General features: G+C 44.3%; 3 protein-coding genes and 2 long non-coding RNA genes across 8 annotated transcripts in view; 3 read left to right on the top strand and 2 right to left on the bottom strand.

Moving 5' to 3' along the window:
* Positions 1-712: 712 nt before the first annotated feature.
* On the top strand, positions 713-4,403 carry LOC308596006. Its single transcript, XR_014012255.1, has 4 exons — positions 713-1,167; positions 1,375-1,474; positions 2,149-3,432; positions 4,248-4,403. It is a non-coding gene; the product is annotated as an uncharacterized lncRNA (long non-coding RNA).
* Positions 1,571-10,278, bottom strand: CDNF (cerebral dopamine neurotrophic factor). Its single transcript, XM_081210780.1, has 4 exons — positions 10,131-10,278; positions 5,453-5,580; positions 4,262-4,403; positions 1,571-1,852 (listed from the first exon to the last, which is right to left on the bottom strand). Exons 1-4 carry the CDS (start codon positions 10,240-10,242, stop codon positions 1,674-1,676), a joined length of 561 nt encoding a protein of 186 aa, XP_081066906.1. The 5' UTR covers positions 10,243-10,278; the 3' UTR covers positions 1,571-1,673.
* On the top strand, positions 7,782-9,186 carry LOC308596013. The gene is made up of 2 exons (XR_014012266.1): positions 7,782-8,420; positions 8,777-9,186. It is a non-coding gene; the product is annotated as an uncharacterized lncRNA (long non-coding RNA).
* Positions 10,279-10,450: 172 nt separating the features above from the next.
* Positions 10,451-24,537, top strand: HSPA14 (heat shock protein family A (Hsp70) member 14). The gene is made up of 14 exons (XM_081210733.1): positions 10,451-10,595; positions 11,839-11,919; positions 12,004-12,086; positions 12,505-12,553; positions 13,507-13,600; positions 13,711-13,801; positions 15,019-15,123; positions 15,818-15,979; positions 17,041-17,196; positions 19,441-19,543; positions 20,381-20,596; positions 22,610-22,783; positions 23,351-23,421; positions 24,359-24,537. The coding sequence occupies exons 1-14, from the start codon at positions 10,539-10,541 to the stop codon at positions 24,435-24,437; spliced, it is 1,521 nt and encodes a 506-aa protein (XP_081066859.1). The 5' UTR covers positions 10,451-10,538; the 3' UTR covers positions 24,438-24,537.
* The window catches only part of DCLRE1C (DNA cross-link repair 1C), a 13,996-nt gene continuing 11,751 nt past the window's right edge, over positions 24,444-26,688 (bottom strand). For all 4 annotated transcript variants that reach the window (XM_081210691.1, XM_081210690.1, XM_081210692.1 and 1 more), the window contains one exon: positions 24,444-26,569. In XM_081210691.1, the coding sequence (XP_081066817.1) occupies positions 25,572-26,569 (998 nt within the window). In that variant the 3' untranslated portion in view covers positions 24,444-25,571. The remainder of the gene's footprint in view (positions 26,570-26,688) is intronic.

Below are 26,688 nucleotides of genomic sequence, written 5' to 3'. Positions count from 1 at the left end.
TAGGAGCCATAAATTCAGCCAGTCTACAGGCTGACAATGGCCCAGGATGCTAGCCTCGTACCAGAGGCTGAACCAAGCCTTGTCCTCTCGACACAATCTCTCTTTATGGATGAATTGCTCCCCACAGTAGCCAGTGTTTTGAGGCTTCCTTCTCCCCCCCCCCCACCGCCCCCATCCCATGGTTGGTGGACAAGGCACTTTCTTTTCTCCTCACGTGAGACAGAGGGGCATAAAGCACCTCTGGGCCACTGCCAGACACTGTTGCGGCACGGCAAGCAGACCGGGAGCCACACGGCCCGTAGAACGGGCGCTGGTCACCAGCAAACCAAAGCACAGTCCCAGCTCCCAGCTACTCTGCTTTTCAGGGGCAATTAATAGGCTGTTGTGCCAAGTAGAGCACCCAGTAAGAAGTGGAATTCTGGTGGAGAAGATTGGAGGAGACTTGGAAAGGGAGTCTGAATAATAATAATAATAATAATAATAATAATAATAATAATAATAATAATAATAATGATAAAAAAATTTATTTATATCCCGCCCTCCCCAGCCGAAGCTGGGCTCAGGGCGGCTAACAAAATAATCCAACGATTCTAAAAACATTTCATTATAAAAATTAATTAAAATCAAATTGATGGCAACCATTAAGCAAAATTCTGTGCAGATTGCCAGAGGAGGGGGGGAGGCAGTTGAGAGTCGGTTGAGAGAGGTGGGTTCGGGGGGCACTTGGTGGGGGATGTCAAGCTGGGCTGGGCAGCTAATTAGCTTAGGATCAATAGTCCAGTCACCATCGCCCAAAAAGGAACGGAGACACAGCTCAAGGGAAGTAATAATACCACTCTATTCTGCCTTGGTCAGACCACACCTGGAATACTGTGTCCAATTCTGGGCACCCCAGTTTAAGAAGGATGTTGACATGCTGGAACGCGTGCAGAGGAGGGCAGCCAAGATGATCCAGGGTCGCTTGAAGGAGCTGAGTATGTTTAGCCTGGAAAAGAGGAGACTGAGAGGAGCTATGATAGCAGCCTTCAAATATCTGAATGGCTGTCACATAGAGGAGGGAGTATACGGTACTTGTTTTCTCCTGCTCTGGAGGGTAGGACTCGAGGCAATGGCTTCAAGTTACATGAAAGGAGATTCTGACTAGACATTTGGAAAAACTTTCTCACGGTAAGAGCTGTTCGACAGTGGAATGGTCTCCCTTGGGTGGTGGTGGTGGACTCTCCTTCCTTGGAGATTTTTAAACAGAGGTTGGGTGGCCATCTGTCATGGATGCTTTAGCCACGATTTCTGCATTGTAGGGGGTTGGATTAGATGACCCTTGGTGTCCCTTCCACTTCTACAATTCTAATATTCTATTATTCTATGATTCCTCAGATGTAAGTCCTACTGAAGTCCATGGAGGACATTTTTAGGGGAAGAAAATGCTACGGAGTAAACCCTACACAGACAGACAGATGCCAAGAACAACTCCCAGGTAAGTGTGTGTAGGATCACAGCTCTTTTGTGCCTTATTTTTCTCATCTACTCAAGTTCTCTTTATACTTTACCACAAAAGTATTTCAAGGCCCAGGAACTTCTATTAACATTTATTTATAACAAATTCCTTGGAACTATTAATATTTCGGGGTTTATGCTTAGAGATGTAACTGCATGAAGTAAGACCAGGCATTCCATCAGAGGTCAGCTCTGGAAGATGCAGCTGTATGTTTTGGTGCAAGTGCTCTAATCAGATCCACAAAGTCCATTTTTTCAATGCATGCTCTGCACACTTCGCCCCAGCTGTCCAGGATCTTCCTCAGCTCAGCCACTTTCATCTTAGAGAGATCTACCGCTGTTAAATCCAGTTCCATTTCTGTAAAAACAAACAACCTGAATCATAAGCTCTATTAATTTTATTTGTGGTACTATAGACAAGGAGCTCATGATCCTATGCATGTTCGAGGAGAATATTGCTTTTCCAGCTAGCCTGCTCATGCTACAGGACGCCTCCAGCAGGCAGACAGATGCCCATGGAATCTCACAAGGAAGGAATCTGGAATCTGCCCATGGAATCTCACAAGGAAGGAATCACAAGGAAGGGCTGGAATCCCTCGCACTTGGTATACCCCCCATGAACATTTGGTTATCAAACCTAATATATTTCGACAGATCTATTATTTCCCCCACTCCTTTCTAAACACCATCCAAGGTACAGATCACCACTGCATCTTGCAGCAGTGAATTCCATGTATTCCATTCTGGGCCCAATCCACGCGGGGCAGTTTGGCCCAGAAAATGAGGCGAGTCCCGCCCACATCTTATTTCCGCAGGGGTCAACAGGACAGAATCTCCCTTGGGTCTTTGGGCCCCCATGGGAGGTTGAGGGGAGTCAGGCCTATTTAAGGCTTCCCCCTTCAGAGTTTAGGGCCATTTTGCTCCAGAAGCTTAACCCTCAGGTTCAGAGGCACCAGCTTGTGAGGGCAATTGTGGGGGCCGACATCACATGCGTGACTTCAGGATGTCTGGAGGAGTGAAGCCAAAGTTGTTGGCCGTGTGGCTTCAATGGTCCTCCTCCTCCTGGTGCTGCCACCCCTCTGCGGCAGGAGGAGGAGGAGTTGGCCATTGGAGCTGCTTTTGGACATTAGGGGGGACACTGCTTCCCAAAAATACTAGGGGGGAGGGCTCAGCCCCCAGGAGCTGGTGCCCCTGTTCAGCTTAGAGCCTTACTGTGCTATCTGGATTGCTGGTTGACAGGGCAGGAAAGGAATTTTTTCTCTCAACCCGATAGGCTCTTGGATGGGAGTTTTTCCACCATTCCCTCAGTAAAACACACGACCCTTTTTTGTTGTTTTTTGTTAGGGGGAATAACGTTGTATGTATAGGGGTGGGAATGGCATTGGGCAGGATCAACGGAGTGAAGCCGGGTATCCGTAAGGGGCCTGAGGGGCGAATTCGCCTGGGCATGCCCCAAGCTCATGTTGGGTCTCTGCCTGGTGGGAATTCTCACCCGGCTGCCCAGTCAGACCTTGCCAGCTTGGCTTGCACAACAGGGTTCAGCACTGTGGCATGGTTGGTCCAAACCCAGCGGATCCCATTCCACCAGCAGTGGGTGAGTTGATGGCAAACCGATCCTGGCGCTATTTCCATGCTGACCTGCATTCTGCAGCCATAAAGAACTGGCCTGATTTCATCCCAACACCTGGAGTCTTGTCAGTTCATTGGCTGCTCTTCTGCAAATGTGCTGGCCAGGACAATGATGGATGTTGTGTAAAGAAGCACTTTCTTTTGTTAGTCCTCATTCTAACTGATAGAAATTATATTTTCAAAAATGCAAGGGATAAGCTATAACTTGCTTCTTTGCTCCAGCAGCCCTGGGTACAACCTGAATACTGCATAGTGGCTAGGAGAGCCTGAACCAAAAGCCAAAGCAATCTTGTGCATGTTTATACAAAAGTAAGTTCCACTGTATTTCCTGGCATATGCTCCGAGGCTGTGCTTTTCGTCTAGATGAAAAGGTGCCGGAATGGACCTCCCTCAAAGACCACCCCAGAGCCCAAAGAGGATCTCTTTGGGCTGGAAAAGGGGTCTCCTTGCAAGCCTGTGGCTTGTTGAGGCTGCTCAGCTGAGGCCTGGGGAGCTTCCACGGCTCAGCTGAGCACCTTAATGAGCTCCCCCCACTGGCTCAGCTGAGGTGGTGCTTTCCTGTGTGTCAGCTGTTAGCTGGGAGGCTGAAGAATCTCAGCAAAGCTCCGCTGAACATCCAAGTCTCAAGGGGACCCACTCTGGAGCCCGTACAGGATGTCCTTGTGAGCCGGAGGTGCAACGGGGCTTTGATGAGGCTGGTCAGGTCTCTCCCCCCACTTCCAGGCCCCAGCTGAGAGGTGCTGAAACGCCATTCCAGCGCATTCTGGTTAAAAAAAGGCCCTGCTACCAGGTAAGTGTGCCTTGGAGTGCAACCTGGCTGCCCTCTCTTCAGCCTACCACATTCTTGAAAAAACATAATTTCCCATGTTGAAAATAACAATAGAAAGAGCCTCTCATTGCTGCCAATCACAGAGTCTAGGTTCTAATTTCCACGCCCCGTTTGCAGAGCATGGCCAAGTGTGAATGAGTGAGTCCGTGCAGCACAAATCCCAGCTGCTTCTTTTCTTCCCTGATCCTGCAGATGCCCAGAGCTAAGCCGTGGTTTGGTTGAGTGCCATGTCTGAACCTGTGCTCCTTTGTCTCCAATATGCCTATTTTGCTATGCCCTCCTCTGTTTTGCCCAGGGATTTCATCATACCGTATTTGAGCTCACAGATTTGAATGTCGATTTTCTTCAGCTTCTCACAGATCTTTGGCACAGGTATGTGAGCACTCATTGGGCGGCTGACTTCACCAATTATCTTGGTTGCTGCATCACTTGTGGCTCCGATGTAGTAGCACTACAAGAATAGAAATCTTGTCAGTACCAGTGCAGTTAGGGCTCACTCATACTTCCGCTTGCCTCGTGCCTAGAAAGCACAGGTCCAAGTGGTTCTGCCTTTGCTCTGCTGCTTTCCTCTGGAAAACCTGCTCTTTAGCACTAATTGGAACAACTGGAGCAAATCTTTGGGAAGCCTGAAGCAGTTTGCTCTGATTCATCACTAAAGGTCCTGCTTCCCTGGGGGAAAGCGGCTTCCCTCTTCTTCCTCTCCCATGCATGCACTCTACCTTTAAAGCACATTTTTGCTCCTCAAAGGATTCTGGGCACTGTAGCTTGTTGCTGGGAGCTATAGCTCTGTGAGGGGAGAACTACAGTTTCTTTCAGGAAAAGAATGTGCTTTGTGTGTGTGAAAATAGAATCCCTGTGACCCACTTGTGTGGGGTGAATCACAAAGGAATTGGCCAGGTGCCTGGATTCAAAGTGTGGGACTAAACTAACTCTCTAGCTAGAGAGAGCCCCTAGTTGCAGAGTTTAAACTCACAAAGTCAAGCAGGACAGTGAAGTATAGGAATATAGGCTGCCAAAACCTTTTATATATCCCTTTTAGTCCTCTTGCAAAGCACTCCCCTCTCTCTACCCCTCCGGCAATGAACAGACCACACACTCTTAAGATTGAAATGCTTTACTTACAAAACATCCCAAAGGTCAGATTCACGCATTTATCCAAATAGCAGCAAGAAGAGCACAGGCAGAATACTCATGAGTTGAAAATGCAGAAAGTTGGCTTGGAGCTTGCCCTGGCATGTCTTCCTTGGTTGGTTACATGGCATGGAAAGAGAAGGAACCAGCTCCACTTCCTCCCTCATTGGAAAAGAGGAGGGGGTGACCAGGCGGAGTCTAGGAATCTAACTCTGTGCAGTCTTACCCTTCATGCATTAACTGGCACTCATGCATAGTTATGTTTGACTGCAACCTCCCAGGCTATGAATGTGCTTTTACGGTAAAGTGTGTACACACAGCCTAAGCACTGGAAGCATTCCCAAGGGGGAAAAGAGTACGAAGTCATACCAAGCGGTTTTCTTTTCCTTTTGTGTTCATGCAGCTCCTGACTAATTCATTCTCAATAGAAGCCACGGAGAAATCAGAGTGCTTTTCTTTTAAAGAACTATAAAATCTTTTCAAAAAATCTTGACACACTGTGTAAGAAAAAGGTAAAATATAAAATAACAGACACACCCAGAGTGCTTTGGTCAAAGAGATCAACAGAAAACAAAGTTGAAAATAAATTTTAAAATGACTAACTTCACACAGAATGGCTTGCCATTCTTGCAGCGCATGCACATCTGATCTGGAAATGGCCCCATGCTGAGATGCTTATTATTGCCTTCCAGTGACTCCACTTAGGCCCCCTACTCATCACTGTGTCCCAGGGCATTCCAGGGGTCAGACAGAAGTGCTGGGCAGGGCTAGAGATGAGAAGGCCTGGAGGGGCGGGGAGGGGGAAAACGGGGGGGGGGGGACATTTCCCCATATTTTTTGGAAATAATTGGGGGGAAATGGAAAAAATGGGGCAAGGGTGGGACTGGGGCTTCTCCCCATTCCCCTCACCCCGGCCAGGCCTTTGCCTCTCTTGTGAAGCCACAGACAAAAGGAGGTGGAACGAAAGATCACAGAATCAGAGTTGGAAGGGACCTTGAGGGTCAACTAGTCCAACCCCCTGCAATACCATGGACCTCAAACCCACAACTCTGAGATTAAGAGTCTCAGGCTCTGCCAACTGAACTACCCTAGGCCTTTTTTAACATAATTTTTAATAGTAAATAATAGTAATAATAATAATCATCATCTTTCTTCAGTAGGCAATGTTGCAACCACACACAAGTCTGAGGTTTCAACCCCCACCCCTCACAGATCTCTTCATCAAGGCAAGCAAGAGGGCACACACTAAGGAATCCAGGCACACACAGTGTGCACGGGGGGAGTGTGCATTCCCTTTTCCAGCGACTTCCAGGTTGCAGCAATGTGCACAACCGTGTTTGCATTGAACAAGCATAAAACGGTTGTCGCCATACCCTCCAAGTGTCCCTATTTTCAATCCCAGCTTCTGATTTGATCCTGGAATGTCCCCATTTCTCCCACCAGTGCTGCCACTGCCAGTGGATGAGCGGGTGCTAGCCCTGAGCGACTGGGTGGCAGCAGTGGCGACTGCAAGCCAGCATCCCATGGCCTCTCCATGGCCAGGGCTGCCAGTTTCCTCCCTTGGGCAACTCATAGCGGCTGCTGGAGGCAGGAGAGGAGCCCAGCCTTGCATGATGCTCTGAGAGGCAGGCCGAGGGCAGGGTTGCCCTGGGAGGGAACAAAGGGGCAGAAAAAAATGCTTTGTGCATCCACGGCTAATCTTGCCCCTTTCTAAATTTATTTCTTGGGTGTTTTTCTTTTTGTAAATCTTCCGAAGAATAAAATAAAATCGGGACTAAAGGGTTTTCTCAGGACAGTGGAGGGCACGTGTACTGTGCCCTGTAGTGGTGTTGGCACTCACAGGGGCATAGGAAGGGGGCGCGGGGCACCCTGGGTGTCATCCTGAAGGGGGGTGACATTTGGCACGCACCCCCTGCCCACGACTCCCCCAAGCCCAGCGGGCAGCAAAGCGGCTGCTGCAGCTCTCCCCCTCGCTTGCTGTAGGCTTGGGAGTCGCAAGGGGGCAGCCCCCAGGGGGATCGCGCAGCCGTACTGAGATCCGCCCTGGGGAGGATTGCCGTGCCAAGATAGGTCCCTTGGGCGGTTTGTCCCCACCCGTGGGCAGATTGCTTGCCCCCGGGTGCATGGTATGTGTGCCCCTCTGGGTGCCAGAGCACCCAGCTCCACCACTGGGCGCTCACCCTTCTTCTGACTGGACATGCTTTGCAGAGGGCGAGAGAGAAATTGGGGGTGGAGGGTGGGAAGGGAGAAATGTCCCTATTTTCTTTCACCTGAGGAATGTTGGAGGGTTTGTGTTGCCGGTACGACAATCCTCCCTTTGGCGCCTGGGGTTCCCTGCCCCTTGTAGGACAGCCCTGCTGTTCCTGTGCAGGGCTGGCATTAAGGGGGGGCAGTTGGTGACTCTTGGGCAGGATCTGGCCCTTACACTGACCCATCATGGCTACCAGAAAAAGTCAGAAAGTTGTTGGGAGGCATAGGACCTAAAGGAGTCAGCGAACATTACACTCAAGTGTGAAGAAAGCCCACCACTTATATTCCTAGGCTGCTTTTCTGCCCCCAAAAGCCTTTCAAGTCACCTCCTCTATATAGCCAAATAAAAACAATGTGGTTCTCTTGCTTATAGATGGACATCATTTTCGGAAGAGGGCTTGGATATGCACACTGATCCTCATACACACAGGTGATCTTCTCTCTTATGTGAAAAATAAAAAAAATATTTCTCGCTACTGCCAAAGAGAACATTTAATTCATCTTTATTCGACACAATTAATCTATCACTTGATTGAAATGAAACCTCCAGTTTACAATAAATATTAAAGATATCAATAAAGACAGTAAAAAAAAGAAACATTTAAATTAAAACAGTAAATGAAGTTCACTTCCCACATTGTAGAAGAAACTACAAAAACGCAGTTGGAAATATCCAGTACTTATTCTTCTGTCCAGTTCCTCTAGAGGTAGGTTCTTTTATTTGTTTCAGAATTTCATAAAAGGTCAATAGATGATTTGAAAACTAAGTGGTTGCTGGCCTGTGCAGACAAGTTTGCTACCTATAGGGTAGCTTTATTTATATGAACTAGCAGAGAGAAAGTTGTGATCTATGTTTTATCATACTACAGGCAACAGCTCTTGATCATGTAGTTGGCTTTCTCTGGGAAAGAATCAGTCCTTCTGTGTGAACCAGTGAGCCCCTTCCTGGGTCCAATTCCAGGACAGCAGAAACAGCTACTGGTTGAATCCCCCCCCAATTGAGAAGGACCCTGATTAATGCAGCACCGTGCCCCCATCCAGCAGATTTGGACATTGTTAAAGGCCCTGGGAAAGTGTGCTCACTTAGGTCAGTGTTTTTCAACCACTGTTCCGCGGCACACTAGTGTGCCGCGAGATGTTGCCTGGTGTGCCGTGGGAAAAATTGAAAAATTCGAAAGATTTTTTTTTTAAAAAATGTCAAATTTCCGCCCACTAGGCGGGCGCCGGACTGTGTCCACCCTATTTTCCATCCGTCCTGGGTGGGGATCAGATCGGATGGGATCGGATGAGAGCAGACAGGGGGTCCGCTCTCATCCGATTCCCCATAGAGAGCAGCGGGGCTCTGGCATCTCCCTCTCCGCACACTGTGGTGGTGTGCCTCGTGATTTTTTTCATGAAACAAGTGTGCCTTTGCCCAAAAAAGCTTGAAAAACACTGACTTAGGTTATGCTGTGGTGCTTTTGCTTCACTGCAGATCATGGGTTCAGATCCTGAGGACCATCGCACTGAGCTCTAGAGCATGTCATGAATTTCTCTGATACTCCAATCCCTCCTGAGTGATTCTGAAAACACACTTGCTAAAGGGGTGCTTTTAATCCCCTGCCCTTAGGTTGCCAATACGAATAAGGAGCTGGTGTTTCATCACCTGTTTCACAAAACCCTTATTTTGAACCATGATCCTATTCTGAAGGCTCAAACCATTCAAAACATAGTTCCTTACATATAACCGAGTTCTCAGTGAGGGTGTGTTGTTATTATTAAATTTGTATTCTGCCTTCCATGCAAAGTTCTCAGGGCTATTCACAGCATAAAAATACAAAATAAAAACTCTAAACACATAATGAAAACATGAATGAAAACAAATCCATATATCCCCTCCCATATACGTACACATATACTATTTGTAAACCTCTGAGGTTTACAATCAAGTGGTATATACGTTTCATAAAATAAAATGGGACTTCTGCACTGAGCATCAACTTGTAACCCAGTGATGGCCAAACTCGGCCCTCCAGCTGTTTTGGGACTACAATGCCCATCAGGCATCAGCTTACAGGACCAGTGGTCAGGGATGATGGGAGTTGTAGTCCCAAAACAGCTGGAGGGCTGAGTTTGTCCAAATCTTGTATTTTGACATGCAGATCTACTTAAAAGCTATCATTTAAAAAGCAGCAAAAAAGGGGGGAAATGGTCCAGCCCGAATGTAAATCGCACTGTGTGAGGGGGTCCCATCAACAGCAACATTGACAGCAGGGAGTTAGTATTGTGCCACAGCTGCAAGCCTAGCAAAACAAACAAACGTTCCAATTTTGCACCATTTAGAAGAACTGCAACAAACACAAACAGGCATTTTTTATTTTTTTATTTTATTTAATAAACTGCCCTTCACTTGGGGATCACAGGGTGGCTTTACAACACAAAAGCACGTACCATAACACAGCACACTGGCGGCTGACTGGGAGCCCCTTAAACCTCAGACCAAACGGATGTGTGGTTGCGTGTTTTCCTCCATGTGTGGCGTATAAAGTGGGCCTGCCCCATATTCCAGGGCGAAATGCCACGTCCTGCGTTTCGTCCCGTATTCCGGGTCTCTTCTCCCTCTCTCTTTCCACGTGCCGGTGTGTGCGGAAGGTCCTGCCTTTAAGCTCCGGAGAGCCAAGCACAGGCGGATGTACAGATTCACGTGTATGTGCGTGCACACGTGCGCGTGCGGGACTGCCATGCGCTCCTCTCAGGTCCCTCCCCGCCCCTATTTCGTGGGTCGTGACCCCGCAGCCTCCCCCCCCCAGCCCCTCACCTTCGCACGGAGCTTCTGCGCCCCTCGCGGGGCTAGAGGCGGAGGCGAGGCCGAGGCAGAGCGCCACGGCGACGCAGCAAGGGAGGCCCCCCGGCCGAGGCGGCCGCAACATGGCTGCGTCTGCGGCACCTGATCTCGCGAGAGTTCCGCCCGCCCACCGAGAACGTCACGCCGCGACGCCGATTTTTAATGTTTTTTATTTTGCTGCCTCCGTCTGTGCGCTTCTTCCGGTTACGGAAGCAGGCCCGGGCTTACGCGGCTGCTGATTGGCTGTTGCAGCTGAGTTGGGGCGGGGAAAGAAAGCTGCACGCCGGGAGGCGGAGGGAGAGGAAGCGGCACGCGCATGCGCTGACGCGGCCCGCCTCGAGGTGCATTGTGGGTAAGACGTCTCCCGGCGACGGCGGATCCATGGCGGCCATCGGAGTCCACCTGGGCAGCAGCTGCGCGTGCGCGGCCGCTTATAAGGTGCGCGGAGGGGGGGGTCTCCCCTCTTCCGTGTAGGCCTAAGGGGGGCAGGGGGAAATAAATGTAATTTTAATGGTAATAATTTTCGTTTCCTGGGCGAGGTAGTGCTGTTGAGTGGCTAGAGCGGGGTTTGAGGAGGACGTTGGAGTAGCCAGAAGCCTTTAAATCACAGTTATTGCTGCCGTTATTATTTATTAAATTTGTATCCTCCTGAATTTGTTTGTGGGGGGGGGGCGTTATTGGTTTGTTCTGGTTGAAGGGCAGCATACAAATTGGATTAATCCTAATCACCCTAATCAGGAGAGAGTCCGTGGTCCCCTGTGTCCTCCCCCCCCCCAAAGAAAACCAGCCCTGCAAGAGGAGCATCTCAGATAAATAAAAGAAAGCTTATGTGCTTACTGTAAAATGCATTTCCATCAGTTTACTTGAATGGCACTTTGCTGGATAAAGTAATATATGCATTGGTCTGGTTTGCACATAATTCTAAGCTGTAGTTTCTTATGCAGTGGTACCTCGGGTTACATACGCTTCAGGTTACACACTCCGCTAATCCAGAAATAGTGCTTCAGGTTAAGAACTTTGCTTCAGGATAAGAACAGAAATTGGGCTTCGGTGGCAGCAGGAGGCCCCATTAGCTAAAGTGGTGCTTCAGGTTAAGAACAGTTTCAGGTTAAGAACGGACCTCCGGAACGAATTAAGTACTTAACCCGAGGTACCACTGTATTATGGTTTATGAAATCACAGTTTAGTAGTATTTGTGAACCCTGCTAGCTTAACTATGGCCAATTTACTGCCAACAATCTATAAACTGAAGTAATGATTTGTTGTTGGCTTATGAAGCTTAGTTTGTTTTAATTATGGCTTACATGCGAGTCCAGCACTCTTCGTTATCTATGGTTTGGGGTGGGCCATCAATCTAGAGCAGCTGGAAAACAAATCAACAAACAAAAGGATCCTGTTATATTATTCCCAGTATGTACTGGAATAGAAGCTTCCATTTACAAGAGTTCCCTTTGTACATTATTTGTCTTTATACAAAATTTATCCTGTTCATTCCGTGGAAAGGTAATAGTCAAGAACAGAATCTAGCCTCTGCTGGACAAACAAAATTAAGGGATCCTGTATTAAAAAATGATATTGTTTTCCGGGGTTTCCAAGTGGTAATGAGTTACTGTGTTTAATTTCTGTGTCAATGAGCTATTCTACTTAATCATTCTCCTCCATGTGTGTGTTGCTTCTTCAGGATGGTCGTGCAGATGTTGTCGCCAATGATGCAGGTGATAGGGTTACTCCTGCTGTTGTTGCATTTTCAGAAAACGAAGAGGTAACTTTCCCCCCAGTATAAATTTGAAGAAAAAGTGGTGGTACCTTTGTTGTTTTTGAACAAATCTTTTAAAATTATTTCCAGGTTGTTGGTCTGGCAGCAAAACAAAACAGAGTGAGAAATCTTTCAAATACAGTGGTGAAAGTGAAGCAGATTCTCGGGAGAAGGTGCGGAAAGTAATAGTGAACTTCATTTTGGGATTTAATTTGGGTTTGTCTGACAGAATGGGATTGTTAAACAAAAATGTATAAAAACTGGCATGTAAGTACAAACCTTGTTACCAGGCTTAAATATGCAAGTAGGCTGCTTAAAAGTCTCTTGTAAGCAGTATATATTTTATTTAACAAAATTTAAAGCAAGTTATTCTGGAATGTAACTTTGTTTTGTTTTGAATTTTTTTCTACTATTAAGAAATAAAAAGTCCAAATTCTGATATCATGCTGAAATACATAAAGAAAGCTTTGAACAATTAAAGATTAAGGAGGACTTCATTAAACACAATTCTTATGTGCTGAAAATATAAATGTAAATTTTGGGGTGTGTTTTTTTGTTTTAAGTACACGTCAATTTCCCTTGTTTTGACAGCTCTGGAGACCCACAAGCTGAGAAGTACATTGCAGAAAGTAAATGTTCAGTAAGTAAGAAGCTACTTCATGTTTTCCTCCCATTACTATTAGTAGTATTTATAAACTGCTAAACATTTCACAAATACCATAGTGATATACAACAAGCAGCACCAGATAAAATAGTTCTCAAAAAAAACCCATGTATAAAAAGGCTTTATACAGTAAAAATGAAACCTTAAATTTGTTCCGGTAGCAGATTGACCTCCAGTGCAGCTCTCATAGTACTGGTGTTATATGTTGGTGGAAGGCAAACCCAGCCACAGACTGTGCGACCCCCTTCTGACTTGCTGCAGCTTCCAGACCAGAGACGAGGGCAGCCCCACAGTGGTTACGTGGCCGCAATTCAGCCTTGAAGTTATGAGTGCAGTCTCAGTTCGTTGATTCACTCTAATCCAGCCCAGCAATACGTCCAGATACTGGCCTGATTCTAATGTCACAAAGAAATAGAGTTGGGTGTCAAGCAACAAACTGATGACGATTTGTTTCAGATGTCCTGATGACAGCACCCAGTGGTGTTATATAATGTTAAACAGCAGGAGAGGTCTGTTGTGACTGACAGGTCAAGCTTGTAATTAGAGGGAATGATTTCACTCAGTTCTCCAATCCCATTGCCTTTGGGGGAGGGAAGCAACTCCCATTGAGTTCTCTTCCACCCCATCCCCAATTAGCTTAGCACAGGAACCTAACACAAAAACTACTGAACCAATATATCTGCAATTCAGCAGATTATTTACCGAAGATTACTCTTGTGCCTGCTGGAGGGATACAGTGCATTGCTAGTGGACTCCTCCTCCTCCTTCCCCTCCCCATTTGTTCTGGAGTGTCACCACCCCTTGGGAGCAGACCTTGGATGTGTGTGTAATATTTGCTTTCTAAATCATTTATCAGACGAAAGGAATCTTGCAGAATCTTTTATAACAGATAAGCTGAGAGAGAGTCATATTTGTATGTTCATTTGTAGGTCATTGAAAAGAATGGAAAACTAAACTATGAAATAGATGGCAAACTTGTTTCCCCAGAAGATGTTGCAAAGCTTATCTTCAGTAAAATGAAAGGTATGATATTAAAATGTACATTTTTAAACTATTTCCCCAGAAGAAAAGTGGTATGTATACCTGTAAATTGAATTTGCTTGTACTCACAATACAATATATTTTTGTATTAGAAACTGCTCAGTCTGCTTTGGGCTCAGATGTTAATGACACTGTGATTACGGTACCTTTTGACTTCGGAGACAAACAGAAGAATGCCCTTGGGTGAGAATACAGTTTTCAGCTTATTTTTATTAATTGTATTTGTGGGAATTTGAGATGTCTGGACAGGAGGCATTTGGACATATTTGGACTTGGAAGATCTGGGTTCAGCATCTCAGCTCAACCATAAGCGCATGGTGCTAACCTGGAGTAGGTCAATTCTCATCTAATTGGACTCTTTCAGTGAAATAGCATCACTTGTTGTAGTTGTTTAAGAACTTCCTGCTTAGAGGTTCTGGCACCACGGAGAGAAAACAATATTCAGGTTCCTACCACACAGTAAATGGACTGTTAAAACTACTCAAAAATTGAGTGGTGGGTCTGTGATAACTTTTGGCTCACTTTGTAGCCACATGATAGACAACCACATGAGCTTATAGCTGCCATACGGGTAGTTCTTAAATAGCCAGCTTATGGGACATTGTTGTAGGTCAGTCTTCCATGGAAGCTGGTATCTTGAGCAGAGGCCAGATAGTCACAGATTTACGACTACCAAGCACCCTGGTTTTTCACGAGGAGGAACTGAAAACCTTTACCAGCAGTGGCCTCATCTTTCCTGGCCAATTTTCACTCACCAGGACTAGCATTCATCTTGACTTCCAGTTGGATGCCCCTATTCCTTTCTTCTTGCCATGGTACACATTCTGCATTAGGAGTGGACCATTCAGTGCAGAGCACTGTATAAAATAGGAAAGGGCTCAGACATGCCAGCTGAAGGCATTTTGCTATTTGTAGCAGATTTAGGGCTAACAGTTAAAAAGTCTTGCTGTGTCATAGAAGCACTCATTTGTGCCTCCACCTGTTTCTTGATGCCGCCTGATCACTTTACCCTACTGCATGTCAGGCCTGGCCCTGACTCTCATGCACCCTCTCACTCCTTGTGTTCAGACATTGCTAACTGCATAGTCACCAGGGTCTCCAAAGAGAAACAGGTGCACATTTCCTGTACTGGTTTGAGCTTCACGTTCAATTTGCATGAACAAACATAGGTAGGCAGCTTATTCTCCTACCACAATGTGCCTATCTGTGCTTAAGTAAAATGTCTCTTGGCATGCTTACTGTATGTCTTGTAGCAGTTTGGCAATGTTTTGTAAGGTGTTTGTGGTGGTGATGCAGGGATAGGCTCCAGCTATACCAAAATAAGGTACTTTGCTGTTTTATGTTGAAAGAAGGAATCAATCTAAAGTGACGTACTAATATAAATTATGTCTTTATTGCAGAGAAGCTGCTACTGCAGCTGGTCTTAATGTTCTTCGGTTAATTCATGAACCATCTGCAGCTCTGCTGGCTTATGGAATTGGGCAAGATTCACCTAGTGGAAAAAGGTGACAATTGGTCTTTAAGCAGCCATTTCCCCTGTGCAATCCCAAGTATGCTTCCACAGATATAAAACTCAACAGGACTTAATCCTAGTTTCAGGATTACAGCCTTGGTTTTAAACAGTATGGTGCAAAGTGAGTTGGCTCTAGGGTTGTGTGGTATGGACCTTTGTGAACTTAATGCTTCCCTGGGCAGAAGGGAATTTTTGATGGTCTCCTTCCCTCTGTAGGTCCTTGTGCAGCTGAAAATCTGCTTTAGAAGGTTGGGGAACCCTCTGGAACAGCATGGGAAGGGAGTATTAGGAGCTGCTCTCCTCAGGAATATTCAGTTCATGGAGCAGAATTCTCTGCTGAATCTGAGCCAGAGGGATCCTAGACTGCTGTAAATAAGAAAATCCAAGTCCTTTGCAACATTATTATTTTTTAATTCAGGAGATTCTAAACAAGTGGCAAAGGCAGGAAACCAAAGCAGACTTCATTTCAGGGTGGGCCAGGGCAGTGTTAAGTGAGAGAGCACTAGGAGGAGAACCTCCCTGACCTCGCTTCTGCCCCATGGAGTGCAGCAGTGGCACTGATACCAGGAGGTCATTTTGAGACGCAGTCGTCATTGTCCTGAGAACCTGCTATTAAGGCTTTTAGTATTGATGTTAATGAGGCAAGGCATACTGATTTCCTTTTCTTTATTTTGTGTGCATGGAAGCAATGTGCTGGTGTACAAGCTTGGAGGAACATCCCTTTCTATCACGGTTATTGAAGTCAACAGTGGACTTTATCGTGTTATTTCCACAAACACAGATGATAGTATAGGTGGCATTTGTTTCACAGAAGCCTTAGCACAACATTTAGCATCTGAGTTTCAAAGGTAAGTTCTCTATATCCTAAATAGTATGTGGTGTTTTATAAATGTGTAGTAAGGAATCATTGCTGTTAATTTCGCAGTATGGAAAATTGCCAGCACATTTTGTATCAGATTTTTTTGACTGATATACAATACATTTATTTATGAAAAACATTTCTATCCACCCTCTGAGTGCAAAAATATCACTTGGGGGCCCACAACATATATAACAGGATTTTTAAAACAATTACAGTTTAAAAATAATAAAATATTGTCTCAAAATGAAAACTTCTGGAAATAAAAATAGTGAGTTTTTTTTAAAAAATTACAACTTCTAAAGGTCTACGCTGTTGAAATAAGACAAACAGTACATTAACATAATGTTTTGGGGAAAGGTTGTTACTGTAAATTTGACATCGGTTTTTAGTTCAATTTGGAAATAATCCCAATCTTGTAAAGAGCTATTTACCAGGTTGTCTGAGGTGAGTTAGAATTGTCTCCAGGCAACTAGATGGAAGCTTTGCGAACAATGGTTTCCTCCCCTTTTTTTTCTTTTCAGGCCACAAATGACTAATGTAACTCTGAGAGGGCAAGCAGCCTAGTATTATTATTATTATTATTATTATTATTATTATTATTATTATTAGGGCTAGTGACTTTTGTGGACTTGCAAGGCTGTTAGATCCTTTGTTTCATGCTTACATTCTTGAAGGATCCTGATAGATATCACTTACAAGCAGTATGGGAAAGTTGGGGTGGATATAGCCAAAGTTAAGCATTTCCAAATTCTGTTGATTTCAACATGAGAGTTAAGCACAACACTAAGATGTCAGAGCCTTAATGTTTGCATTTGTGCTTCATGAATACTTACTCAAAAGAACCTCTCCTCTTTCAGTTACCATAACATCCCCAGCTTTCAAGAGTAGATGCATATAATGTTTATACTTTGAATTTGAAAAACCTGATAAATTTCAGGATCCACCTTTCCCCCCTAACTTCTAGGGTAAATGATGGCCACTATTACTGAGTAGGTTCTCTGTAATGGTTAATAATGCTTTTTTTGGAAAACAACAACAACCCTGTAGATCTTATAAATATGATGTGAGGGAAAACTCCAGGGCCATGATGAAGCTCATGAACAGTGCTGAAGTGGCAAAGCATTCACTATCGACACTCGGAAGTGCCAACTGCTTCGTTGACTCCCTGTATGATGGGCTGGATTTTGACTGTAATGTCTCTAGGTAAGATATACTCTTGAATCTCTGCATGTGTAGCATTGTTTTCCATGACATCCTTTAGATTTAACTTGTGTGAATTTAGCTTTAGATGCTTGGCAGAAAAATAAAATTAAAAATAGGAGCAGCTTCCGGAGGGGGGTGGATGTTGGCAATCCTAACTACCAATACACTCAGCTTGGGAGAGTGCAGGGAACGGGGATGTTGACAATAGGAGATTTTGGCTTTATGCATGATCTCCAGGATGTAACCCCCACGTAAGGTAATGATCGTGATAGTTGGCTACTCTCCATATGGAATGTATTTATAAAAAGGCAACTGTTTTCCTTTACATGGGCAAGAAAATTATTATTATTTATTAGATTTCTTACTCTCCCTTCCCCATAAGGTCCCAGGGAGGTGTGTTACAACCGTTTAAAAAGAAAATATTAAAATTGGTTAAAACATATGACAGTATATGAAGTTGGAATAAAGAGGTTAATAATAATAATAATAATAATAATAATAATAATAATAATAATAATAATAATAATAATAATAATAATTTATTTATACCCCGCCCATCTGGCTGGGCTTCCCCAGCCACTCTGGGCGGCTTCCAAAAGAATATTAAAATACTATAATACATCAAACATTAAAAGCTTCCCGAAACAGGGCTGCCTTCAGATGTCTTCTAAAAGCCTGGTAGTAGTTGTTCTCTTTGACATCTGACAGGAGGGTGTTCCACAGGGAAGGCGCCACCACCCAGAAGGTCCTCTGCCTGGTTCCCTGTAACTTGGCTTCTCGCAGTGAGGGAACTGCCAGAAGGCCCTCGGTGCTGGACCTCAGTGTCTGGGTACAACGATGGGGGTGGAGACGCTCCTTCAGATATATTGGACCGAGGCCGTTTAGGGCTTTAAAGGTCAGCACCAACACTTTGAATTGTGCTCGGAAACGTACTGGGAGCCAATGTAGGTCTTTCAAGACCGGTGTTATGTGGTCTCTGCGGCCGCTCCCAGTCACCAGTCTAGCTGCCGCATTCTGGATTAGTTGTAGTTTCCGGGTCACCTTCAAAGGTAGCCCCACGTAGAGCGCATTGCAGTAATCCAAGCGGGAGATAACCAGAGCATGCACCACTGGCGAGGTAGTCGGCAGGCAGATAGGGTCTCAGCCTGCGTACCAGATGGAGCTGGTAAACAGCTGCCCTGGATACAGATTTGACCTGTGCCTCCATGGACAGCTGTGAGTCTAAAATGACTCCCAGGCTGCGCACCTGGTCCTTCAGGGGCACAGTTACCCCATTCAGGACCAGGGAATCCTCCACACCTGCCCGCCTCCTGTCCCCCAAAAACAGTACTTCTGTCTTGTCAGGATTCAACCTCAATCTGTTAGCCGCCATCCAACCTCCAACCGCCTCCAGGCACTCACACAGGACCTTCACTGCCTTCACTGGTTCTGATTTGAAAGAGAGGTAGAGCTGGGTATCATCCGCATGCTGATGAACACCCAGCCCAAATCCCCTGATGATCTCTCCCAGTGGTTTCATGTAGATGTTGAAAAGCATGGGGGAGAAGACAGAACCCTGAGGCACCCCACAAGTGAGGGCCCAGGGGTCTGAACACTCATCCCCCCCACCACTTTCTGAACACGGCCCAGGAGGAAGGAGCGGAACCACTGTATAACAGTGCCCCCAGCTCCCAGCCCCTCAAGACGGCCCAGAAGGATGTTATGGTCGATGGTATCAAACACCGCTGAGAGATCCAGCAGAACTAGGAAACAGCTCTCACCTTTGTCCCTAGCCCGCCGGAGATCCATTGAAGGTGCCAGAAGGAATCTCGCAGTTTAAGGGCTGCCACAAAGATTCCCCTCTTCTAGCCTCCCACCCCACCCAGGATTTCTTAGGGTAGTGGAACACCTAAGAGGGCCCCGTCCACTGATCTGAACACCCAAGAGGATCTGTAGGGAAGGGGCTGATTTTTCTGGTATCGGGCCTAAGTTATTCAGGGCTTTAAACACCAATGTGAGCATTGGGCTCAGAAGCAAACTGGCAAGCGCATTCAGCTCTTTTGAAGCTGGCGTTGTGCGAGTTCTAAATGGAAACCCAGCCACTCACTCTTCTGGCTGCTTCATTTTGGAGCAGCTGAAGTTTCTGGGCCATCAGAAACTGAGGGCAGCTCCATGTTTAATATTATACTACTGTATTGGGTTTCTCTGCAAACTTTTCCCTGTGGAAGAACAGATATGGATGTGCTTGTTTTTTTAACAACACAGGGCCAGATTTGAACTTATTTGCTCTGCACTTTTTAACAAGTGCCTAGAAGCCATCAAAAAGCTCTTGAAGCAAGTTGGACTTACAGCAGATGATATCAATAAGGTAACAATACAAATAACTTGGTTTATTTTGAAGTCATTCTTGAAATTCTTGTTTTGACAAAAATGTAGGAAATACATAAGAGTATATTCACAAAGAAGCAGATGCATTTGGATGGTTTGGACTATTGTTCAAGGCTTCACAAACCATGGTTTATTAAACTGGAAATGAGATCAGGGACAAGTATTCCTCCCTAGTAGGGCTGGGCAATATATCAATATCTCGTCCAAAACCGGTTTCAAGTCTGTATTCTGATATCGGTTTCATAGTTTTTGCCCTGCAATATATCTTGAATCATGAAGTGTGTTAGGGCTGGATGATATACCATCTAAAACCAGTTTCAAGGCCATATCATGGTAATGGTTTCAGAATTTTTGACCTGGCAATATATCTCAAATCATCTGTGCGTGCGTGCGTGCAATGCAAAAATCACCATGCAGGGAAAAATTGTGAAGCCATCCAGTGCCTCTATAGTTCCACCCTTATTTCAGACATCGTGAAATATCAGTATATTGCTATGTTTAGCTGGTGATATATCTGGTTGAAACCCAGGTATCACCCAGCGCTACTCCCTAGCTGCTCCCCTCCTCTCAAGTGCTGCTTCACAGCTTGATTCCTGAAGCCACTGCTCTCCATTACATCTGAGTGGTTGGGCAGCGGGCGTGGGGGACTATAACTTAATGCCAATTAACAAGCCAGGATAATAAGTCTGAACATCTGTTTCCCCCCACTTTCTGTGTGTGTGTGTGTGTTTGCAAATTTTGCATACACAAGTACCCTTTGAAAAGCCTAACTGGTCCATCTTTGCTGTTGTCCTATTAATGCTTTAATGTCCTCTAGGTAGTTCTCTGTGGCGGATCGTCTCGCATCCCAAAACTGCAGCAGTTGATCAAAGAACTTTTCCCTAGTGTTGAATTGCTGAACTCTATTCCTCCAGATGAAGTCATTCCCATTGGGGCTGCCATGGAAGCTGGGATCTTGCTAGGAAGAGAAAATACATTTTTAGATGATGAGATATTGCCTATTGAATGTTCTGCCAAAGATATCTTAGTCAAGGTAAGCAAACAAATTAAATGAATGAATGAATGTCTTTATATCTCTTGCTTAGAATTAGAAAGAGAGCTCCCTCCCTAATCTGTATTATCTATCTTCCACCACTGCTACCTTTGTGGGTTTAGGTTTTAATGTGAAAACTTTCCTGAAAGAAATTTGGGGTCACTTAGGTAGCAATTTAGAAAATAAGTGAGAGACTGAAACTCATTATTTCATATTGATGCACAGTTAATATATTTGCCATTCAGAACTCTTTGTTTTTAATTGAAGGACTAAGTATTTGAATAGGATTCCCTAAGATTCCAGAATTGACAGGTCATCTTAACACGCCAATATAAACAGTAAACTTTCATATTTTTAAATTTAATTAGGAGTCTATCAAATAAATCCAATTCATTTAAAAAAACTAATTTGGCCACCTATTTCACCTTCACATCTGATCCATAAATTATTTCAACACTCATAGGATTTGACTAGTAGCATGAATCAATACAGAATCATATTTAAAATCTCCCCTCCTTTTTACTCAAGGGTCACTGTTTGTGCTGTAATGTTTTCCTGTCTGTCGTCGCAGTGCACATGCTGTAACACATTGTGGTGCCTTAAGATTTGGAGTCCTTTCTGTAGAGTGATTATGTTGCATATATCTTATTTCTTTACTTTATATTCTTCATTGAAAAACAAAAAGTACATACCGTATTTTTCGCTCTATAACACGCACCCGACCATAACACGCACGTAGTTTTTAGAGGAGGAAAATCCGTAGGCATGCCACCCGTAGGCATTCCCTCCATAACACGCACAGACATTTCCCCTTACTTTTTAGGAGGAAAAAAGTGAGTGTTATGGTGCAAAAAATACGGTAATTACATGTGCAGAGAGTAAGATGACAAAAAAGAAGAAAAAAGAAATAGTAGCTATGTAGAAAACAACAGAACAAAATACTATATACATTACAAACAAAGGATTTTTTTTTTTATTGTAGTTAACCAGACTTTAACTTAATATGGTATTTAGAAAAAATAATTCCAAATATTGTTAAATTTGGCCATGTTTGCACGCAGTTTGTTCAAGTGTAATGGGTTTGTCCATATCTTCAGGCGTGAAAATAAGCCACTTATTTATTTTTCCAGTTCATTAATACCTGTCTTTTTGCCATAATGAGGACACAGATAGTCCATTCATTTTCTCCCTTTGTTAGATTCCATGTGTTTTGGGTATATAATTCAAAAGGATATTTTCCTCTGCAAATTTATGATTATTCCATACAGTCATGTTGATCGTCTCTATTACCTTCTGCCAAAAATTTATCAATATAGGACATTGTACAAACCTGTGTTTTAGAGAAGCATTATCTCCAGCAGCTCAATGTCTTAGTCCTTTCATAAACGAGCGCAATGGAGTCCTAAATAGTTGTTTTGCTGTATGAGACTGAATTTGAGGTCCAGAGGCATGCTTGTTATAAAACTTAACATAGTTTCCCATTGTTTGGTTGAGAATCTCCAGTTCCTTATACCATTCTTCCTATATTAGGAAATGTGTGTGTGTGTTGTTACATAAGAGTTAATCAGCTGTTTTAATATCTCTGGGGTCTCTGCAGCTGTAAAAGCGGCTGGTCCGTTAATGGCAGTTAGCATGTGCTTTATCTGAAGATATTACCCTTGAGCATTTAAAGGTAATTCATATTTGTCTCTAAGAATCATAGAATCATAGAGTTGGAATAGACCACAAGGGCCATCGAGTCCAACCCCCTGCCAAGCAGGAAACACCATCAGAGCACTCCTGACATATGGTTGTCAAGCCTCTGCTTAAAGACCTCCAAAGAAGGAGACTCCACCACACTCCTTGGCAGCAAATTCCACTGTCGAACAGCTCTTACTGTCAGGAAGTTCTTCCGAATGTTTAGGTGGAGTCTTCTTTCTTGTAGTTAACATGGAATAGGCATAAAATTCATCCTTCTTGTCTATTGATTGCTCTAAGTTTAATATACCCAACTTCATCTCTCTTATTTCTTAGGCAATGGATCAGTCAGGGGCTGATAAATTTGTGATGGTGTTCCCATCAGGAACCCCTTTGCCAGCTCGAAGGCAGCATACTCTACAAGCCCCAGGAAGCAACTCCTCTGTCTGTCTAGAATTATACGAGTCTCTGGAAAAGATCCCCATAAAAGAGGACAACAGATTTGCACAGGTGAAGAAATATCAATAGAAAATAACGCTTGTTTTCCCCCAGTGTTTACTCAAAAGCAGACTTCAGTGTCACAAATCTTAATTGTATGTTCATTAGGCATTTGAAGCTTTTGCCTCTTAAATTCCTTACCTTATAAAATGTTGTAAACACATCCACGGTATTTTTAGAGCACAAAAACCATTTTAAAAAAACATTTAAAGCAGATAAAAACTATCAAGTAACTTGGTTATTCTGAATTAAAATTGTAAACAATAGGGGCTGCAAGTTGCTCACCTGTGTTGAAATACATGCTAATTTATTACTCCATTTAGCCTTACAAATTGATTCACTCGTTTTTTCAGAGCATGCTTTGTCTGCCTTAGAAAACCATTTTTCTGAAATTACCTTGAAACTTTGTAGCTCAATATTTTATATTTTAGCTTTTGTATATGGCAATGTAGAGCAAATGGTTTAAATCAAAGTGCTTTTGATATAATCTCACTTGCATTTCTTTGGTTTTGACAGTTAAGATTGCTAAAATAGATAAGTTGCAGATGACAAAGGATCTCAATGTTTTGTTTTAAGCAGATTGTCCTCCAGGATTTAGATATAAAGGAAGGTGGTCTGCATGATATCCTAACTGTTCTCACAATGAAAAGGTACTGAAAACCAAAATACTACAACTTTGGTTCAGCATATCAAGTACATGTGAAATGTCCATCTTTCAGAACTTGGGTTTTTCTGTTGCAGCTTTTTGGTAGTATCTACTTTTCAAGGTGGGACGCGGGTGGCGCTGTGGGTTAAACCACAGAGCCTAGGACTTGCCAATCAGAAGGTTGGCGGTTTGAATTCCTTCAACGGGCTGAGCTCCCGCTGCTTGGTCCCAGCTCCTGCCAACCTAGCAGTTCAAAAGCACATCAAAGTGCAAGTAGATATATAGGTACCGCTCCGGCGGGAAGGTAAACGGCGTTTCCGTGCGCTGCTCTGGTTCGCCAGAAGCGGCTTAGTCATGTTACGCCGGCTCCCTTGGCCAATAAAGCGAGATGAGCGCCGCAACCCCAGAGTCAGTCACGACCGGACCCAATGGTCAGGGATCCCTTTACCTTTACCTTACTTTTCAAGGTACTGCAGAAATTCCACCTATCGGGTGTTGATGTATTAGGGGAGAACTGTGGATCAAATCAACTTCTGGAATATCAGGGATGCTTTTTCTTTCCCAGATCAGTGGGCAAGCATTCTTTGAACTGTGGGGTGCTCTGGTTAACATTCCCTTCTGCTGCCCCTTTCCTTTCCAGTTAAGAGAGGAGTGGGGACATTGCTGGATCACACCTCTCTTCATTCCCGAGTGCTGGCCACGCTCCCCATGGCTAGTGAATGCTGGGAATCCAACAGCTCGAAAGCCACAGGTTCCCCACAAATGAGAGCATGTTTTCTGGGTAATGGGACTCCCCACACCTGTCAGCTGAATCAAAGAATTCCACGGAGGAATGATGGGGACATCCAACGTGGGAGCTTAGTTTTTGAGACCTATTCAGGCCCTCTCAGGGTGCAATTAGTCTCCATATGTTCACACTATACAAATCTCTCTTTTCTTAGGGATGGATCACTGCACGTTTCCTGTACAGATCAAGATACCGGAAAATGTGAAGCCATTACTGTAGAAGTGGCATCGTAGTCTTAATTCAGTAGGTTCCATTTTTTAAATTGTTACTTCAAACCAGGTTTTAAGGGAGCGATGCCATGTGTACAATAAAATAAATACAATACAATGAAAATATGGAGTCTGCATACATCTTTGGAAAATGGAAAAGTTGGGTCATTACAGTCTTAAGAGGAAGTTGGTAACAGTTGTGCATTCAGCAATGAGCTGCAGAAAACATTGCATAGGAGAGCTAGAGTTTTATACATGGCAACTGACAGATAAGGGGTGAGAGTAAACAAGAGTTCATAAAACCCAACATATACCTAAAGCGATGGAAATAATCAAGACGGGCTCCACTTCGTGTCCAAGAAGCACCCTTTACGCCTGGATGGTTCCGCTATGACTCCTCTGAATGCCAGAGGTTGTTTCAAGCCCAGCTAGTTTTGGCTAGTAAACATCTGAGCAATTATTTGGGAAGATAAGTGAGAAAGGATGAAAGTTGCTGATTGTGTCAAACCCATGACCTGAACACTGGACTATTTTGGTTAAACGTTTTCTTGCCTCCCAATTGGGCTATAATTTTTATTTTCAAAATGGTACGGTAGTGTACTTTGTGAACACAGGTTGGCCCCAAAGCAGTAAAATGTATATGAAGGTGCTACTGGTTTTGGACTAATAGTTTGGACTAATAAAGAACAGATTAACAGACCTTAAGGAAAAGGGAGAACTTTAAATAATGGCAGCTTTGTTCTGCTGATAAAAAAGACTAGGAAGAGTAGAAAACATTGTGTGGGTTATCGAAAGTTTTAGTGGTATCTGTATTAAAGTGTTAGAATGATCACAGAAAAGAGAAACTAAAATCCAAGCAGACTTTAAAGCCATGGTTTCCAAAAGGATTGCCAAAGTCATATTATCAAATCTCTCTTCTGTTGTAGAACCCTAAAATTCAGAGGGCAAATGGTTCAATTAGATTTCCAGTTTCTCTCAGTGTGAATGAAGCAACTTCCTATAAAAACAGAATCATAGTTTGCATTTTCAGTATAAAAATTAGAAGTTACAAAAGCAAAAATTCAAATGGCACATGGTCAACTGTTAAAATACATGATTTGAGGAATAACGTCATTCATTCATGACAGAAAAAAGTTGATAGCTCTTTTTGCTTCCTGATCAGAGCAGACTTTCCCCTGCTGCCAGCTTCTTGTACAGGCTGCACAGCTGGTCTGGTTTAGGAACTTCTGTCTCTGGGGTAGAGGGGATTTCAAAGTCAGAAGAGCTCTGAGACTCTAGTTGGTCCTCAGGCTTGAGCAGCCCTGAACTCCCTTGTTTGCTCCTCTCCGGAGTTGATTCAGCCTGCACACTTGGCATCAGAGTAGGTGCTGCTGCTGCTGCACTTGCCTCCTGAGCTCTGCCTTGGCGATCCGACTTAATACTGTTTGTAGAAGGTGCACTGTGAGCCAAAGCCTTGCAACTCTGCATGTCTGTTTGGTTTTCCCCAGCAGGGAAACAAGATGCGTAAAGCATTGCTCGCTCTGCTCCTCTCTTTAAAGGGCTGGACTCAAAAGTCTTTCGCTCTTGTGGGGAAATGAGCACAGTATCCGCCTGACTGTCCCACCCTTGGCTACCTTGTTCAGATATGTGCGTTGACTGAGAAGAGTTTTGGGAGGAGATGTGAGTAGAATCACTAAAATCCTCATTATCGCTGAACAGGTTGGGAGACTGAGGCTCACTAGAATCTGTGGGAGCTGGAGCATAGTCCTCATGTTCAGAGGCATCTGTGTCTTCCACGTGTCGCTTAAAGTAGGCATCCCACTTGGGCACTTCCAGGTCCTCGTTTCGTTTGCAAGTGGGCTCTGAACAGACCAATCCTGGATCCGGAAAGACAGTGGCAGACTCTGCACTGGGTGGCAGAAGTTCATCTAGAACCATGTCTTTCTCCAATTCTTCCTCCTCATCGTCATCCTCACCGTTGGATTCCTCACACTCTATGAAATCTACCTTCAAAGGGGCTGGCATGGAAGTTGCCCTATAACTTGTTTTGTCGCTGTCATCTTGATGGTTATCAGGAAGGGGCCTATTTTCAGATGCTGTCATTTCTGGGAGAAGTTTTGGAATCTTGTATCTTATAGGAATCAATTCTGTATCAAAGAGATCATCACTCCCACCATCTGTCAAGACAAAAAAAACCAGGAACATGAGAAGGTAGTAAGATGACTTGAAGCCAATCTCCAAATGCCTTACCATCATAAGACACCTTTCCCTGGATTATAAAACTTCCAAGCATTTG

Source organism: Podarcis bocagei (assembly GCF_964188305.1).
Source record: "Podarcis bocagei genome assembly, chromosome: 10".
Classification (NCBI taxonomy): domain Eukaryota; kingdom Metazoa; phylum Chordata; class Lepidosauria; order Squamata; family Lacertidae; genus Podarcis; species Podarcis bocagei.
Note: the sequence above shows the minus strand (reverse complement) of the source record. Positions and strands in the feature narration are given on the sequence as shown.